The sequence below is a fragment of the Vidua macroura genome, chromosome 1 (assembly GCF_024509145.1).
Source record: "Vidua macroura isolate BioBank_ID:100142 chromosome 1, ASM2450914v1, whole genome shotgun sequence".
Lineage (NCBI taxonomy): Eukaryota > Metazoa > Chordata > Aves > Passeriformes > Viduidae > Vidua > Vidua macroura.
The window spans coordinates 52,310,358-52,329,457 of record NC_071571.1 but is presented as its reverse complement, the minus strand read 5'-3'; the positions used below and the strand labels follow the sequence as shown (position 1 = coordinate 52,329,457).

The window sequence follows — 19,100 nt, the reverse complement described above, 5'->3', positions numbered from 1 at the left end:
ATTAATTTAGGAGACCAATTTTGCAGCCATCTTGAAAGGGCCTGTTTATGCTAAACACTGAAAAATCATTCTCTTAAAAATCAGATAAAGCACCCTAGAGTGAGGCATCAAGCTATATCCAGTTGTTTTTGAAATTAGATGATTGCCTGTTTGCCTCAGTTTCCATCTAAAGAGATTTCCTAGTATGTAATCAACTTGAATTCCATTTGATGTACAGTACTGCTCAGAACTGCTTTGAAATTCTCAGATGAAAGGCACTATAGCAAACCAAAGCATTTAATGTTATGTTAGACTATAAATTTTAATTACTAGCAATATCTTATTTTAAATAAATTATGTTTGCATGAGAAATTTTCAAGCAGTATTGTAAATCTTTTGGACAAGAATGATATTAAAATAAATGTGCAGCTGAAATAATTTATAAGACCTTTTCACTGTGTGAAAAGGATACGTTACTGAAATGCCTTCTTGCTGCTGTACTGTGATCTCTCTCAATGCCTCCTTAAGTAAACTTTGTACTTAAGTAAACTTTGATTTTCCTATTAAGTTTGATGTATGACTGTATCACATAGAGCCTGCCTCAACAGCTGGTTAATTATTTATTAAGGGTCAGGAGGAATTGGAAGATTAAAAGCAAACCAAAACTGAAGGAGAAAAAAAAACATTCTTCCTAACTGAGCTTGTACAGCAACCATTGTCTCTTTAAAAAAGTTTCTGCTTTATATTTACCTTATTCTTGACTTTCTGTCTCTTACTAGAGAATTTTTTTTCCAAGCTCTTTTGAGGATCAGAATGGTGTTGCTATATGAGTTGAAAGAAGAGATGTCTCTCACAGTCTCTACCCTTTTTCCCTTCCCTGAATCTCATAGTCTCTCTAGCACTTCTTCCAAATTAAAGTTTGGTTTGAGGGAAAGGCGGCTGTTCTTTTTTGTTCTGTATTTACAAAAGTCATACTTATGGGTTTTTCCCTTGCTTAGGGCCATTTAGTCTTTTGCAGCACTGCAGATTAAATCTGCCCATAGTTGGGAGGCTTTACATGAAAATCTCTGTAGTGTCTGCACCTTGCATATGGCAGAGGAGAAAAGGGTAAAATCCATGATGTCCCCAAGCACGTGGACCTGCAGGGAAGCAGCAGGATGGGCAGTGATTGTCTGTGTATTGGTAGTGGTGAAAAACCCCAGGGAGTGATGAATGTTGTCATATCTCCTGTTCCAGCCACACTGGAATGGCAAGGCTGAGCTGTCACTATGAAGTATTGCTCAGTCATCATTCCCCTCCTTACTTCTCACTGCATTTTATTCAGACTTCAGTAAAGTAAAGAAAATTCAGCTAGAGCAGGTGCAGAAATTCCCAAGATAACCTTCTTTTGTAAGTAACACAATTCATACATCAAAAGAAAGACTGCTTGTAGGGCAATATTGTTTTCAGTAAATCACCCAAGTTCATTTTGGATATTTTTGAGTAGCAAAGGCATTTCTGTTTCTGTAGGCCTCTCCCTGGGATGTTTTGAAAGTTAGAAGTTTCATTTGTTTGTTGAAAATTATTCTTGGTTTTGGTATATTACTTTAGTGTTACATTGAATTCTATAAAAGGGGAATATTAAAGATTTAATTTTATCTGATGTGTATGTTTTTAAAGGGAGAAAGGTAATGTTTGTCAGTTTGCCCCAACTTGGAATAGGAACATTTTTCAAAATCTCAATAAAGTTATGGAGCATGAGAAAAATCCTAACCTGTTCACCCTCTATGAGAAAAGTTCATGTGATAGGAAGAATACAGAAGTATACATTCAGTATGTTGTGGCTCATTGAAGGAAGCTTTTTACACTGTGACTTATGACTTCCATTCCAGAAAATGGCAGACTAGAAAATGGAATTATTTAATGGTGTTGGAAAGATTTGTAAAGAAAAGTAAAAAACTTTCTTAGTCTTCAGAACACAAATGCAAAGATTCTGCTATTCTGCATGTTCCCAGAAAAGGATCAGAGTGGTCAGTTTGCAGTGGTATAAATAAAAGTTGGAAGTATTCAGTGGTTTTCAAAACAAGACCTATAATAGACTGCCAAGCAATTAATAGCATGTCTGAATATCAGCACACAGATTCCTGACTTTACTCAATTGAGGATCCTCGTCCTGAGAGACAGGGATTGTTAGCCAAGTTGCAGCACAATGCAAACCCAAGTGTGTGGCTTCTGGACAGGGGTGGTAAGTCCAGAGGGCTCTGCACTGCCCATGGGCTGTTTGCAGTTAGCTCAAGGATACCTCATGACAGGGGGTAAACATTCCTGGGTGCTTACCAGGACTTTATGATGAGCAGTCTCTCTCATGATTAAATAACACAGACAGGCTGGAAAGGATGTGCCTCCTTTGAGAATAAGTCAGTTATTGTGGCTGCAGTGTTTGTAGTTAGCCATTGAAGGAAAATGTGCAGTCATTCAGCTTGTGTTTTTATGACCCTCTTGTCTGGCAGATGACTACATCTGTGGATTCCTCTGTAGCTTGACAGGTTTGTTTCAGCACATGGCAAAGCTATGGAAAACAAACATAAGTCATGCAATGTCTGAAACTTCACCAATTCATAAGTTTGCAAAGTGCCCACCAACAACTCTTCCAAAGTCTTTGACTGAGAAATCAGTCTTTGATGAAAATATTCTTTTGCTTGTTTGAAATCAAACAACTCATAAGCATCAGACTGAACTGATCTACAAGGAACTGATGATAAACTGATGATAAACTGATAAACATATAAAATGCCAAATAGACTAAACAACTAAAATGGAGCAGGGACGCAGAGGACTGTGATTCCATTACTGTCTCTATCACTTGTTTTCTGGATAACTTCAGATAAGTTATTTTACTTTTGTATTTAAGTTTTGTCAGTTTTCACATGAAATATTGGCACTGATCTCCTCTGGAAGTTGATCTCTCTGCTTTGAGATTTGCCAGTCAACAATAAAGTCTAGGATGTGAGAATCACACAATGTAGAGGTTTGTTGTCTGCTAGCCAGTAGTTCATACCTCAGTCTGTATCTCCTCTGTAGCTGCTGGGCAGAGGAGTGTTTGCCAAGAGTCTCCCAGGCCAGTGTGTCTTATCCCTTGTACCAGCAAGAGAAGCTAAAGGCTACCTGGTTGCTGATGGAGGTTAGTCATGCTCATGCTGCTGTGTTCTGGCAGGGGTTCTCCCAGGGGAGGATTGTCGTTATTGGATGCAAAATGAGTACACAAAAGCTTGATAAGTTTAAAAGAGAAAAAGACTCAGTTTTATTCAAATATCTGGTATTTATAGAATTCCAAAGGTAACTGTAGATTGGAGGATGGAATTACCACCTCTCCAACCACACTGGTCCAAAGAACAATCAATCGTTTCTCTCCACCCACAGAGAACTATGTAAACTATTATATTTTTACATGAAATTGTGTGGGAACTCTGACTCTCAAATATGTAAACATTATCAGAAGGCTAAAGAAGTTTTATGACAACTTTAAAATTTTCAAAAGAACTATAAAAGAAAACTTAAGAATCAGGGCAACAGAGGATGACTGTACATCATGGTCATGAGGCTGAGAGATGGCTCTGCAAGCAGAGATGGCCACTTCAGCACTTGCCACACTACTCCTCTCCTCCTCCAAAACTCTGCATTCATGGAACTTGTTACTGGTAGAATAATATCTAGCACAGATTTCTTTTTACAAATAGACCATGTTCATTTTTTAATCTCCTTACTAGTTTAAAGGCAGACCAGGAAATCAGCTCTCCGTTTCCAATGCGTTGCGTCTCTGGTGCTCAGACAGCCCATGGCACCAAGGCTGGCGTGCCTGCAATGGCTCCATGCAGAGGAATTTCTGTGCCTGCAGTAAGAACTTCTGGCACAGTTCAGCTGAAGTGCAAGAAGCCAGTGCCAGCCACTCCACTGTGGGGCTTCCTGACTTGGCTGCAGTGCTGAGCAAATGCAGTTGGAACCCTTTTTCTGTGTGAGCATTTATCTGAAGCTACTGTGTGGAGAAAATGAACTGTTTGGTAGATTGTGTTGAAGAGAAACCCAAGGAGATTTTTATGAATTTCCCTTATCTATATTATCTTTGCCTCTCATTTTTCTGGATAAAGCAGAATAGCCTGCAGCTTTTGCCATAAATTCATGCTTTCTTCTCTATGACACAATTAGTCTTTTAACCTTTTCTGTCAGGTCTTTTGTGGTGGATATAGCCAGGATATAAGAAAGATTAAAAGACATTTTGAGTGAACAAATGGCTATGTTAGGGACAAGGAAAAGACTTGAAGGATCTGATTAGGTTAAATAAAGAAACAATAAGGTTTGGATTATCTCTTTGTTTTTCAGTTGCTGGTAATTTAGGCTTTAGGAATAGTTTGAGGTTTAGTTGCTAATGTAGGGTGCCTGATCTCCAGAGATTTAGAAGGACATGGATAGCTCACATTTCCATCACATGTAAGCAATAGTTCTTTTTCATGTGGTTACTCCTTGGTACTGAGAAACAGAAACATGTTCTACTTACAGATAGATCCAGAAAATAGAAGTTGGACTTACTCAAGTGCCAGTATTGTACTGACCTTTTGCAGCAGAAAATATATGCACAAATTAGCAATAAAATGAGAGATTGGCTCACATAAAGTTACTCATCATATGAAACTCTGGTGCCCACCAAAAGTAAAAATATCTAAAGAAAGGCTTATTTTCATCTAAAGAAAAGTATCTGTTCAGGATTTGAAATGTAAAGGAATTTTATTTGTACCAAGTTGCTTTTCTTTCTGAAAATAATTTTTCATCCTTTTTCTTTTCTTGTTTTATTTCATTCTTGGGTGATGCACCTCTATTTCACACCCTCTCTGAGCACTCTCTTTGTATTTTATGACACTGCACAAGCAGGTCTGCTGGACTTTTTCACTTTACAGTAGGGGCTACTTAAGAGAGGCTAGTGCTTTCTTAAGTGAAACAAATTTCCTTAAAAATATCAATGAAACTCCTAAGTTTTAGAGGCATAATAAGCAAACAGGATTATCAAAGAGAGAGTCATGGAATATGCTTCTTGATCTTTTTGATGCCTGAATGAAATGCCTTGGCTCTGAGTAGAATGTATCGTCTATTAAATCCCAGTCACATTTGCTGGGGCAGCAGGAATCAATCCCTGTAGATTCTTAACTACTTAAAGTTCATCAGTTTCCAGGCTGGAAATCTGCACACACAGTTGCTCCATGTCAGTAGTCCTAAATGTTTTCTTTAAATTTTAATTGAAAAATGGATTGAAAAATGAAGCTTACCTGACAGAATTTTCTGTGGTTTCACAGTGAGAAAGTATGGAGTTTCCCCTTGCAAACTCAGTAACTGAAAACCTGGAATTAATTTTGACCATATATGAGATAAGATCTATTTCAGTATTTATAACATAATGCACAGGAGGTAAAATCAAAACCTGGTTGGGGTAAGTCATTACCATTCCTTCAAAAGAAGCGTGTAGGGATCTAGAGCAAGTTCTCATGTGGGATGCCAGTGTGGTTAGATACCAGAGTCAGTGCAGCATTGGGAGATGCTATGCAAATGTGACCCAACTCTGTATCTTGGTCTCCCTAAGATCTTGGTCTCTCTGAGGATTCTTTGTATTAGCGATGGATTTAAGAAAAGAAGATGAGCCAGCAGTACTCCTGTTACTCCTTACATTGGAATTCTCCTCTATGACTAATTTAGAAGTTATTTTACCTTTTCTCTTTAATGTGCTGAGACTTCATGAACTTCTGTCTCCAGCCTTTGTAAGAGCCATTCCTTTCATATTAATGACACGTGAGGTCATCAGATTCCTGAACTGAAGAGGCATGGTGCTGGAATGCCACAGCATCCACCTCTGAACCTGCAGACACAAGGAGCACATTTGCCATGAGGCCAAATGACAGTGGCAAAGAGGAGTCTACAGAGTTTGCAGATGCAAGTCAGATAAAGAGAACACGTGAGCTGTCCCAGCCTGAATGGCTCAACCTTCCTGAAAAAAGAATGTCAGGAACATAATGTCATCCCATTAGTCCCTTCAAATGTTCTTTCATTTGAGTGAGTAGGGGTTAAATATGCACACCAAATTAAAGAAAGGCATGTGTTAATGAAGGCTGATAGATAGAGGTGTGGATTTGATCCACTGACGGGGTTTTGTAGAGGTGACCTGATCTTCTGCTAGATCATTTCTCTGTAGGTGTAGCTCATATAGGACATGTTGACCATGTCCTGCACTGAGCCAACACAAGGATGTGTATTACCAACATCTAGACACAGATCTCTGGAGTGTATGCCTGACACGCTGCCGGTATTGCTTAAATTCATAATGTATGAGTCCAGGCAGAGTTGTTGTAACCATCTCACTGGTCAACTCTTTTTGCAAAATACACATTCTTATAACTTTCATGCGTTGGTTCATTTATAAAGTGCTAGTGCTGGTGATAATACCAAAATTCAGAAATCACAGACTCAGTACATTTTCCTCAGCATGTTGTGTCCCCCCCTCATATAAAAAGATTGCAAATCACAAAATTTTAGGCTATAAGAATTGATTTTTGATTCCTTTAATCATCAGTTTCTGGCCTTCACGTTGTTCATGAGTGTATTTGTAATAATGGCAGTTTTAACAGTGTTTTAAAACAAGCTGTACCACAACCTCTTGAATCCATGATGCCCAGTTTCCTACAAAATTTTGTTTAATGACTGAATTCTCTGTTGTCTAATTAAAGATGTATGTTCAAGGTGAAGTGTTTCCCCTGATTGTGCCTTCCTAAATATTTTCCTCGTGTTAGAGTCTCTGGTATCTAATAACAATCAAGATTAGATCCAGTCTCTCCCACTGTGAAAGGACTAATAGGCTCTCCAGGTGCATCCACCTGACAAATATAATTCGTCCTCAGAAGAGCTGCCAAGGACAGAAACCCTGGACCACAGTGTAGCCTCATTTGTTCAGCTTGTCTTTCAGGTGGCCAAAAGTTTGTCTGCGTGATTGAACAGTCAAGAGTTTTAAAATTGGTGCAACAGAATGTGTAAATTTCACTTACAGAAAGCAAGTATTGTGAAAGTGACATTTTCAAATTTGATGTGAACCATGCAATACTTATGTCTCTCAAGCCCTACTTTGAATATTTTTTCACAAGCTACTACATCAAGAAGGGCATGCTTAAATGCAGCTGATGTGTTTGAGTGATAGAAAGTTTGCAGGATTTTCAATCTTTTTAATCCTCGTTTCAGGATTTGAAGTTCCTTATATCATACCTAACTTAGCCCACAAGGCATGGTTCCCAAAGCAATCCCAATAGAATGATAAAGATTGTTCTTCCTTTGTACACACTGATTACAATCTTTTCAAGGTACATCATTATCCATCTGAATCCAAGGAAAAACTGACGTATAAAGTAGAGCTCCATTCACTGGACCAGTTAAGAGAGAGCCCAGTACCAAAGGGTCATTGTGGGTCCTGCCTTGCTCTTGTGCTGTGAAAAGGACCAGAGTACATTAAATCTCCTGTGACTCAGCTGCAGTTGGAGGAAAATTTATTGCCTAGTTGCTGCTACAGCATATGGATTTGTCTCTCCCTGACACACGGATATGCAGCGAGTATTCACAGAGTCCCATTGAGCGGAATGAGCCTGTTGCTTTGCAATGGGTTGTTGTGGCTGCTTCAGGGGCACCTGAAGCCTCCAGAAGGAAAAGGAATTAGCTGGGTACAGTGGAAATTTCTGCAAATGGGTCAAAGAGTACTGATGTTAAAATCCAGAAAGCAGGTGTACACAATGTCCTTTTTGAGTGGACGAACAGTGTCAATAGGCAGTCAAGCCAGAGCAGCTCCACTGCTCATTAATTCTGTCTCTCCACCATTTCCTGTTCATTAGCTCCCTCCTGCATTTATCCTCTCTCTGGACTCAGTCATTGTCTCCAAAAGGGAAGGGTGTTGAAAGGAAAGGCCAGAGCAAGACCCTGCATTCCCCACCTCTCCCAAACTAGCTTTTCTGCTGGAAAGAAACCAAACAAGTATTTTACACGTCCTTGGAAAGATAAATGTAATTCAGGCTTAAGGAAGGTATGTGCCCTTGAGCCAGGATTTACCTTTGCGCTTCTTATTCTGTCAAGAAAACTTGTTTTGTGTCTTACCCACCTCTAAATCTCACCTGTGCTCTAAATCTTTCAGGAAGAAATAAACACAAGAATCTGGCTTTGTTTTAACTGACTTTTGTAAGGAGGGCTATTTGTTTCTTCTTGCTTTTTTTGTAAGTTTTGATACATTTTAAGTGGGACTGCTATTCTTGTCTGAGTGTAGTGGCAGCTTGATGAACTGAATGGAGGCACACACAGATAAATTGTATATTTTTTTTTCTGAGAAAGGCAGCAAATGCCTCCTGTTGGCTTACCATGGTCTGTTGGCTTACCATGGTCCACGTTTCTCTGTGCTGGACCAGAGAAGTATCATGCCTGGTCCCAGGCCCTGTCCAGCATGGACAAGGCACCAGAGAAGCTTCTGCTACACCATTCTTCCTACGAGAGTCAAGTACAGCAAGTCTCTGCAGAGATAGCAAAGCTCTATGCAGGGGCAGAAGGGTCTGTGGGCTGGAGAGCTGACATGCCTTGGCCACACAGCACTGTGTTTTTCTGGGGTGATACAGAGCTGCCAGGGAATATGGTCTGCAACACAGCTTTTTTATCCATTATATTGATAGGCACCAGCAGCGGCAACGTTCTCTTAATTATTTCATTTCACTTATCCCACGTGTTCTTAGGCTGGTGCACCAGGCTTGGACCTTTCACACAGAAATGCTGCCCGTGGCTTTGGGATGGTTTGATGAGTTCTGCCACAAGGCACTGATTCAAATTAGACTCTCCATTAACAGCCCCCGTAACATGTGCTTGTAGTTGTAAACACCTTGGTGTAGGTGCACGACCCATTCATGTCAGCTTTGCTGGAATGCCCTCAAAGCCATGCAGAAGTGAAGCAAGCAGCAAGGAGAAAAGGGACGCTGTTCACACATTCAAGCAGTTTCTTAGGAGAAGCCACATTCCCAAATCTTTCCTGGCAGTTCACTTTCAGCTTTATTCCAGGTGGCTCCTGCCTGACCAGTCCCGCACAGTTGAGTAGCTGTGGGGTGAACACTGTGGTGAGGAACAGCCCCAGCATTTTCATTCAGTGCTCATTTTCAAAACGTGCAGCGATAGGCGGGGGTGAAGAACAAAACCAAAAAAGCTGACACACGTTGTTTAGGACATGATTATGGATCCTGAAGGTGCTATAAAACTGACAGATTACAGGTTCAGCATTTCTGAGGTTTGAGCTGTCTGGCTTCCACTGTGCCTTCATTGTATCAGCTCCCCCTTGTTTCCTTGCCTTTTACTGGAAGCACTGCACTGGAGCACAAGTGAAGTGAAGCAGGCCCTAACTAGACCCAACAGCTGCCTTTTGTTGCTGCCGTGGAAACAGCTGTAAGGGGGTAATATAATCATTCTTCTGTGGCCAGTCAGCTGCATATCATAAGCACCTTTCTCAGATTCAGGGGACCTGGAGGCAGCTCCTGTGATGATGTAAATGCTAATTGGGCCCACAGCAGTCTATTTTGTGCCCCATTTGACATACTAAGCACTTGTTGTTCTGTCCCATGAGCATAAAGTTGATTGAACAGATATTCTTTGCCACCTTTATTACAATCAGACTCATGTTTCATTCATGTGCAGGAGAGGTCTTTGCATGGATTCCTGTAAGTGGAAGGAATGGTTTCTATTCTTTTTGATATGTTTCTCATCTTTTCTGCAGTAAAACTTTTCTGTGTTATCCATCAGCTCAGACTTGGAGTGCTCACATTTAGAGTACTGGATTTTTTCCTTTCCTTTATTACATATAAGCAAGTTTTGAATGGCTGTTGGGGGTTGTTCTCAAAAAAATCAAACTCACGTGGACTCACACCAGTTTTGTGGTTTTCTGTCTGAGATGACTGACTTAAAAGCAGGTTTGATGAAAAAATATAGAATAAGTCATAGAATAAATCATAGGAAGAAAAATTTAACAGTTTATCATTGCAAGTCACAGATTATAATGGGCAGGGCACTATTTGAGTGTACTTGTAGGGGTTGTTCTTAGAAACAAACACGGGAGTGTGTAAACACTGAAAACTGCTGAGCAGCAAAATTAAGAAAGTGGAGCAATGTGCCTGAGCTTTAGATGCTGATTTTAATGTGTCCTTGGTCACAACAGTTAGCTTATTTGAACTTCAGTTTTCCCCTATCAAGTCAACTCACTACCCTTTTAAAGTAGTTTAAGGCCCCACCTCAGACAGGGTTAGAACTAATCAGAAACTGGATATACTGAGTCTCCAAATGTCCTTTGCAGCTCATTTGAGATAGCATTTTTTCTGAGGTGGAGCATTACAGTATTTCCCTGGCCAAATACTGTGTTGGATGTAGTCAGTCTTTATCAGAACATTGAACGAGAGATCACAGAAAGTGAGTGTTCATTGCTTTGGCACAGGAGAGCTCATAACATGCCAGCTGCAGATATGGGTACAGTAGGAGGTGCATCAAGGAGATCCATTATTGATCAGACATGAGGAGTGGCATTAAGAGTCTGCTCGGAAAAAAAAATCAGGGAATGAATATGAAAAACTAATTCATAAACAAACCAACCAAAAAAACCCAGTTGCTACCTGTGTATATTTCTATACTGGAAGTCTTGAGTTACACTTCATTAACTCTGCATTTTTATTTCTCAGGTTCAGGTTCAGTGGTCGTATTCTTGGCCTTGCTCTCATCCATCAGTACCTTCTTGATGCTTTCTTCACAAGGCCGTTCTACAAAGCACTGCTAAGGCTGTGAGTATAACCACGCAACCGTGCAGAAACAGCAATCCCACAGGGAGTCCTACAGAGGCACAGACCCTCAGGAAGTTGCTTAGAGCACCTTGACCCTCAAGTTCTTTCTGCAGTTGGTTTGTTGGTCTGCGATAGAAAATTGAGACATTTTAATTTTTCTTCGCTTTCTCCAAGAATTTGCCGTTCATAAATACTATGTTGACAAAAATAAATAAGTATGACATATAGAAACACACACCAGAAAGTATTGATGAAAAATTATGAAGATTCAGCCAGGTGGAAGACTGAAAAACATCTTTGATGGAATGAAACAAAATAATAACAAAAGAAGGACAGAGGTTATATTAAGCAAAAAGACATAATTTGTCATGCCTCACTGATGGAGTAGCTTTCATTCTAAAACATAACTAGGGTTAATTAAGAATGTTAATGTAGATATAACCAGAGAATGTGGGTTTTTTTTGTTTTCTCCTGTCTTTTATTTTAGTAAGCGTAAGCTACCAAGAATACATTAATTTCAATTTGAAGTTTATATGGTTAATTTGGATTGACAATCAGTCCCTCTTTAATTAATAGACTGAAGTAAAACAAGATACATAAAATTTTTGCAACAATAAAACCATAAATATTAACTCAAGACTGCAATTAAATGCTAAAGAGCAGAATAAAGCTTAGCTGAAACAGTTCATCAATTAAGATGATTCCAAATCAGCAAAGATACCTGTTTTAACAGTCCTTTAAGTTCTTTATCATGTTAGTCTTTGTTGGTTTTTTTTTTTAACTATTATTATTGCTGGGGTACAAACACTCATATCTATATTGTACCTGATCTAGTCTGAAAATAGGCTGAAACCTAGGGTTATCCCTGCATCCTTATTGCCCCTTTAGGGAATTAGAAACCAGGCTGCTCAAAACAAATCTGTCCTTTCAGCAGACAGGGATGGCTCCTTATTAGCAGAAATTTAGGCTGCCTGGTCTGCCCTGTGTCAGTCTGTGTGCTCACCTGGCAGATGATAGATAATGGAAGCAGCCAGGTACAGCATGGTGGGGCTGAAGGGACATGTGTGCTATGAAGTGCAGGGCATCCAGAAGATCCACGTAAAATCAAGCCCCAGGGGTGTCTTTTGACAGCAAATAATGCAGGCGGCCAACAGATTTGGCCTTGAGCCCAGCTATGCAAAGCAGTTGCACAACTGCTTCAAAAGGGTCTGTGAAACAGCCTTTGATGTTAACAAAACTAAATGAACTTCAATTTTATGTTGGATCTTCAGTAAATTTATTGACATACTTAGTAGGAAGTCATCCTGCCAGTAGTCATGGGATCATATATTTTTTCTTGTCTCGCAATCAGGCCATGTGATTTAAGCGACTTAGAGTACCTGGATGAAGAGTTCCATCAGAGCTTGCAGTGGATGAAGGATAACAATATCACAGATATCCTGGATCTAACCTTCACAGTGAACGAGGAAGTGTTTGGACAGGTGAGCATAGCTATGCAAAACATCTGAAAAGCAAATTTGAAGCTGACAGAGTTGAGCATGATGAACACCTTTCTGTCAGAACAGATCCTTTAGCCTTTCAATAACATTTTCTTCTCCTACCTTCTGTTTCTTTCAAGCCACCTGTTTCAAGGCAGATGTTTATTCTTAGGGTGTGTAATATACAATACCAGCCCCGCTACAAGCCTGTTGAGCCACACACTGATGAGCATGAGGAATTCTCTGGAGTGCAGCTCTTCTCTCCAGGGTGTTGTTCACACAGATGTGGCATTTGGTGAATGCAAGCAATGTAACTTAAAGCTGATGTGACTGAAAGGATGGGTTAGGAGGGATAAAAAACATTTGACAGGTAGTGTAGGACCTGGCACTCCTCACAATTTTTTTGTCTAGTATCTCCCTGCTAGATTCTGTGTCTCTTACCTTCCACCTATGTAACAACTTGGTATGTACATCCATTTATTGTGCTTTCTTACAGCTCAGCTCTACCTTAATCAGACAGTTCTCTGTAACCTGGCTGATCACTATAGCCTTAGGGAGAGTGCAACACTGGCTTAAGTGCAGTCTGGCAATCAGAATAAATGTCTCCTGTGGGATTCGTTGGGTTGCACTGAAGCCCTGGTGCTCTCTGCTGTTGCAAACCATGCTGGATTATAACTGTCTCTGGGAAGCCTTGAAGGGAATCAAAACAATATTGAGACTATGTTAAGGATCTCCAAGGAGATACTGAAAACTAGAGAGGCTGAAGAACCAAGCTCACCAAGTACTGCAGAAGCTCAGGGGATGGAGATGCCTTGTGAGGAACAGATACACAGTGTCAAAAAGAGCAGAGAAATCAGGTGGAATAAGACCTTTTATACCCTTCATCTTACATGCATCACACCTGTGTGCCCTCACTACCTTTTTGTGATTGGTCAATACACATCAGCATTCCATGTTTCTTTGCCTTCAATACTGTTTATAGGTCCTACACTGTTGTAGTTCATTAGGGATGAGGCTCGGCTGCAGCCCCACTCCCAATCACCACAAACTGTGCCCACAGCCATATCCAGATAATGGCTCTCACCACTTGACAGTAAAGTTTCCTGGAGTGTTTGCACACAGCTAGGGTAGTTCTGTGATCTAGGGAAGAGTTTGACAAGTTTCTGAGGGGAGGAATTCCAGCCCTGCTCAGCTATGAGCTTTAAAGTAACAGAAAGCAAGCAAGGCTTCAGGGGGTATATTAAAAACTTAATTTAGCTTGCATATAGCAAAAGGTTGCAAAAGATGAGCAGAGTCAAGAGTAGATGAAAAGAATGGGGCAGAAGAATTAAAGTAGGAATCCTCTGTAGGAACAATAGCACTGTTTTTCCACAGACTCAAATGCAGGAGTTTTTCATGGACTTGGAACTGAGAGCTTGCATTGACAGACATTGAATTGACAGTACAGTGGTTTACCTGGAAGGTATGGCTACATGAGACTAATACACAAAGGCAGACAGAAACATACAGACATATTCAGAAAGGCAAATGAGACAAGTTTGTATTTACAAGGGAAGACTACAAAGTTGAATAAGAACTGAGTTGCCCTGATCCATCTGAAGGTAACATTTGGCATACTATTTAATTGTTACAGTCTCCTCAAAGGAAAGAGAAAACAGTTACATAGGAGTGTGTTGTGGAAAATAAGAAATGGCTCCAAAGAGACTAGAAAAATCACAATCTGTTGTAGATACTGTGGTATAAAAGCAATAGGACACTAAAAGCCAGATTTTGATGCTGTTGTCTAGTACTTTATTTCCTATGTACTGGACACTGACCTTGCTAGAATTAACGATGGGGGGAAAGGTTGGTTCTCACTGTGAATTACAACCATCAGAATACGAGTGTCCTAAGTGAAAGTAAGATTTTCCTCTTGAAATTTACTAAGTGCTGACAGCAAAATAACAAAGAAATTACAGTCACATTTTATGCTCACAGATGGATCCTAGGTGGAAATTCTTCCATGCCAAGAGTATCTAGCCACTTAAATGCCATCTGAGTATTGCTTTGCTTGGTGCACGTGCAAGTGTAGATCACAGTGGGAGCTCTGCTAATATTTGGGAAGATGGATTTCAAGGGCTGGGTAAGGAAAACAATAAATATGCCGTCTCCTTGAGAAGCTGTATAGTAGATGGCTACAGCCCTTTTGTCCTTCTTCCACAATGACAGTGACCAGTCAGCGCTGATTTCATATTTTCTTGTCTCATCTCTGATGTGTATTGAACTTCTAAGGCTTTCAGGCCAAATCCTCTTTGTTGGTACTTTCTTAAGGAGAATTTATTCCACATCAATTCCAGCCTACTTACTGGAACCCAGAGCACTTTTTTAACAGCAGTGATACAGTGTCAAATCAAGCATTACACATTTTTACTGGTGGGGGCCAAATGGCAGTTTGATAATTTCACTTATAAGACAGAGACGTGTCAGTTGCTTGTGACCCAAAGTACTTTCTCATGCTTTTACCCAGTAGAAAGTGTTCTTCCAGGCCTTAACTCTGAACTCTCTTTGTGGATACAACCTATCTCTGAGCCCTGGCAATTGTTCCCATCAGGTAAAAGGAGTGAGCTACATTGGTTGAAATGTCTCCTTGCTACTCTGAAACCTGATTCTCAATTGTAGCTCACAGCTGCAGTTAATGCCCCTAAGAACAAAAACCCCAAAACAGGGACACATTGCTATTGATTGCTAGCCTCCAATCATAGGTAATGAATGGTATTTGAATGTATACAGAAAATGAGAGGTTAAAAAATACTATAGTTTTCTAGGTGTTTGTGGGAAGTCTTGCAGGAGACTTTGAACATCTGGACTTATGGCCATGCTTAAAGGTGGACAACATTTAGTCTTTGGTTTGGCAGATATACTTAATGCCTCACAGCCTTGAAGAATACAGCAAGGTAGCTGGGCCAGAGCCTTTCTTTCTGGGCAATGCAGTATTGCCTGTATAATGGTGATGCAATGATTTATGTTTCGGAATTTAACCTGAATCAGCTAAGAATTCCCAACTCCTTCCATCTAGCTTTACTTGTTCCTGCTGTTTCTCAACAAAGCTACCGATTAGATGACTCAGTCAATGTTTCTTAATTCATAATACTGCAATAGGTCCCTCAAGTAAGGTGACCTAAATACTGCCTATGCTATGTGATGTCTGTTGGGTTAATAAATAGATAATAATATAAATAATACTAGTAATGAATATGTATTCATACAGTTCATTTACTGTCTGTGGTGGACATCATGGTTTTAGCAGCAGAAAACTGAAGAGAAGAGCAACATAGTCTTCCTTTTAAATCAACTAAATTGAATGTGAAAATAATTGAAAGACAAATACAATTTTCTGTCACATGGGAGGAGGAGTATGTGCTTGTTGGGTAGGATCCATACTGATTCCTTAAATCGCTTCTCAATCTCAAGCCTTAGTAGCCCAAGCCAACTAAATTAACTGTCAAAATGCAAAGAAATGCTGCAGCTCTTGCTTAAAATAAGAAAAAGTTATTTACAGTACAAACTCTTCTCAGGTTTGGATGGCTGATACAAAACTCTGAATCCCACAGTGACTATTTATCTGTGCAAGGTTGCTGTACAGGTCTTGTTTTAGGTAGTGTATTGGGAGTATTAATTTTATGATACTTTCTTTAGCTGTTTGCATTTCTCAGTAAACACTTTTACTAGCACTTGGGGAAGGGTAACACTTGTTGCCTAAGAGACAAGTAGATATCCCTTCCAGTTGGCAAAGCAGTCTGCTATTCCAATACTGTGATTGCCTCTCCATCCTGTTGTTTCCTGTACTGTTTCTTCGATGATGTCGTGTTTGAAACACAACATGATCCATACTACACCACTGTTTATCTTTGTTCTGTAGGTGACAGAGAGGGAGTTGAAATCTGGAGGGGCAAATACAGCAGTGACAGAAAAGAACAAAAAGGAGTACATTGAGAGAATGGTAAAGTGGCGAGTGGAACGAGGAGTGGTCCAGCAAACAGAGGCCCTGGTCCGTGGCTTCTACGAAGTAAGTAGCAAAGTGATGCTTCCACAGTCATCCCTTCTTCGTCTGAATGAGTAGCACCCTGGTTAAATGCTACATTGGTACCCTAGAGAGCAACTAAACAGACACAAACAGCAAGGAATTGGAGTTCTTGGATCTCTACAGACAGAGACCTTGGGTATAGCATGTTTAGGATTAAATGAGAAAGGAAAGAAATGTGTCTTCTGAATGTGATAAAGCATTACTTATGATCAAGAGTTAAGAACGACACTGCTTTCCATTCACACTGTGAGAGAAGTAGGCATTTGCAAATTTTGTTCTACCATATTGTGATTTTGGGTTAGGATTAGGGGTCCCTGACAAAGAAAGATTGTGAAGAATTGTACACTTTGATAAGAATCTGATGAAACACACAGTGTCTTCATGGATTTGTTCCGGTAAAGTCAGTCCGTGGGTGCAGTCCAAGCTTGCTGGTTGTATTCCTGGATACTGCTCCATTGTTGTCCCTGTATTTTGCAGTTTATCTTTGCTGAAGACCTGGATCTGAGAACATCTTTCTGGCAGAGCTGTTACAAGGACTGGGTGAAAACCTGTGGTTTTGCTGACCAACTCATGTAGTCACCTATTCTTGCCCCTCCCTAATCATGCACAAACATGCAAATGCAAACATTCCAACTTTGTCAGGATGAAGAGCTGGCCACCAGAACCATAGGTTTATAAGACTTTGCTTCATTTCCAGTCTAAACTGTGCTTACAAGTGGTTTTTGTTACAGGTTGTAGACTCCAGGCTTGTCTCTGTTTTTGATGCCAGAGAACTGGAGCTAGTTATAGCTGGCACTGCAGAAATAGATCTCAATGACTGGCGGAACAACACAGAATATCGTGGAGGTAAACTGCCTGCTCATGTTTACTACTATCTTGACTGTTTCAGTCTAAAACATGGAAGTCTTGCTCCATCTTTTCTTTCTGTCTTTCCTGAGGGAAATGCCGTATTTTGTCCAGGTAGTTATTGTGAAGAATAACTCCTGAAAAAAAGATCTCAGGTGTTGTGGTGTTATACTACTGAAATTGCTTCTGCTATTTCTGTCCAGATTTTATCTATTCAATTCCTGCAGTTAGGAGGAGTTTTGACCATTAAGGACTGAAAAGGATTTGCACAATAAGATCTAGAAGTTACGAGTCATCTAAGATGTCTATGGCTGAACTCTTGGCCTCCCAGAAAGTAGTTCCATAAGTCCTCTTGGCTTCAGCAGGGTGCTGAAATCAGGAGCTGAATTGCACAATTCCCAATTGCATTTCAACAACATACGGATCTTGCTTAACTGTCCCCTCAGCCTAAACTATGTCAAGTTGGATTTTTTTTTCCCCTTCTCTACTGCTTGGTCTGGTTTTGCTTTAAACAATGATTTAATCCAGGCTGTCTTGGATGATGGAAGAATATGAAATTTACCAGTTCGGCATCATAAGTGGAATGTTCCTGAGGTTCACATATCCTCCCCTGAAATACAAGGTTTCAGTCTTTGCTGGTCACTGCCCAGTCTTTGGGTTACCTTGAAATATGCAGCTTACCACAAGCACAGCTGGTCCCCAGTGTTATTCTCCTACTACATTTTTCTATTTAACTTTCAAAACAGATTCAGCCTGGTATATGCTGGCTCTCACTGGCACAAACCAAGGCTCAGAGCCCCTCAGGTGAGAAGTTTGCCAGGGAAGGGCTCGTGCCAGCAAACTCCTCTGCATATGTCGAACACTATTGCAATCCAAAAGAGAATTTACTTGGGATCCAAAAATTGTTAGCTTGTTGAGACTCACACTGTGTGGCATATTGCTGGTGGTTTTTAGTATTGCATGCATATAACCCCAGTTCTTGCCAAGAGATTTGTGAGAGACCAGTAAATCTCAAGTGGATATTTGAGTTTCAAGGTCCTAAATGAGTTAGTGACATTATAGTATCCACAGCCAGGACAAAATGGAAGCTGGGACCTGCTGCTCATGAAGAACAAGATATATTGTTAGGCCAGTATCTTTCCAGTAGGAGATCTACTACCCCATACTAATGGGAGCATTTTTCAGTGTTGCTCTTCTCAGTTAGGAGGGAGTGATTTTTATTTCTCTTGCTTGGTGTAGGCTACCATGATGGACACATAGTGATACGGTGGTTCTGGGCAGCCGTGGAGAGGTTTAACAATGAGCAGAGGCTGCGATTGTTGCAGTTCGTCACGGGAACATCGAGTGTGCCATACGAGGGTTTTGCCGCTCTCCGAGGGAGCAACGGCCTGCGGCGCTTCTGTATAGAGAAATGGGGGAAAATAACTTCCCTCCCAAGGTATGTCCCAACCAGGACACTGTACCAGAATTGCTACTAAAAACATAGGCCTGCTACTTCATTGCATCTCTCTGTCAATTAATGAATACAGTAAGGACAGCTAAAAAAAAAAAAAAAACAACAACAAAGAAACAATGATCAGTTTGTTATTCTGTAATTACATTCAGAGAAAATTGTGGTGTAATATGTTCATCTAAGACTAAGAAGAGTAAGATTACAGCAGTATTTTATTCTGGAAAAAAATCAAAAGCTGTCTTTTTGATTTGCAGGCTCAATTCAAACTGTTTGGAATCTTTGGAAATGGTTAAGATTAAGATTTCCATAGGTTCAAACCTAGTTCTCTTATTTTGATTCTGGAACAGATTCAGATCAACAGGATCAGCCAACTGATTCTGTTCCCTTTACTTCCAAAGTGCTAGTAAAAATACTCATGAATTTACAGAGATATG

The 19,100-nt window shown here is 40.2% G+C and overlaps 1 protein-coding gene across 2 annotated transcripts in view; it reads left to right on the top strand.

Annotated features, from left to right (window-relative positions):
• Positions 1-19,100, top strand: part of HECW1 (HECT, C2 and WW domain containing E3 ubiquitin protein ligase 1) — a 248,077-nt gene that overhangs the window by 221,452 nt on the left and 7,525 nt on the right. For both annotated transcript variants that reach the window (XM_053971604.1, XM_053971609.1), the window contains 5 exons: positions 10,728-10,826; positions 12,178-12,307; positions 16,203-16,349; positions 17,099-17,213; positions 18,453-18,651. In XM_053971604.1, coding sequence (XP_053827579.1) covers positions 10,728-10,826; positions 12,178-12,307; positions 16,203-16,349; positions 17,099-17,213; positions 18,453-18,651 — 690 coding nt within the window. The remainder of the gene's footprint in view (positions 1-10,727; positions 10,827-12,177; positions 12,308-16,202; positions 16,350-17,098; positions 17,214-18,452; positions 18,652-19,100) is intronic.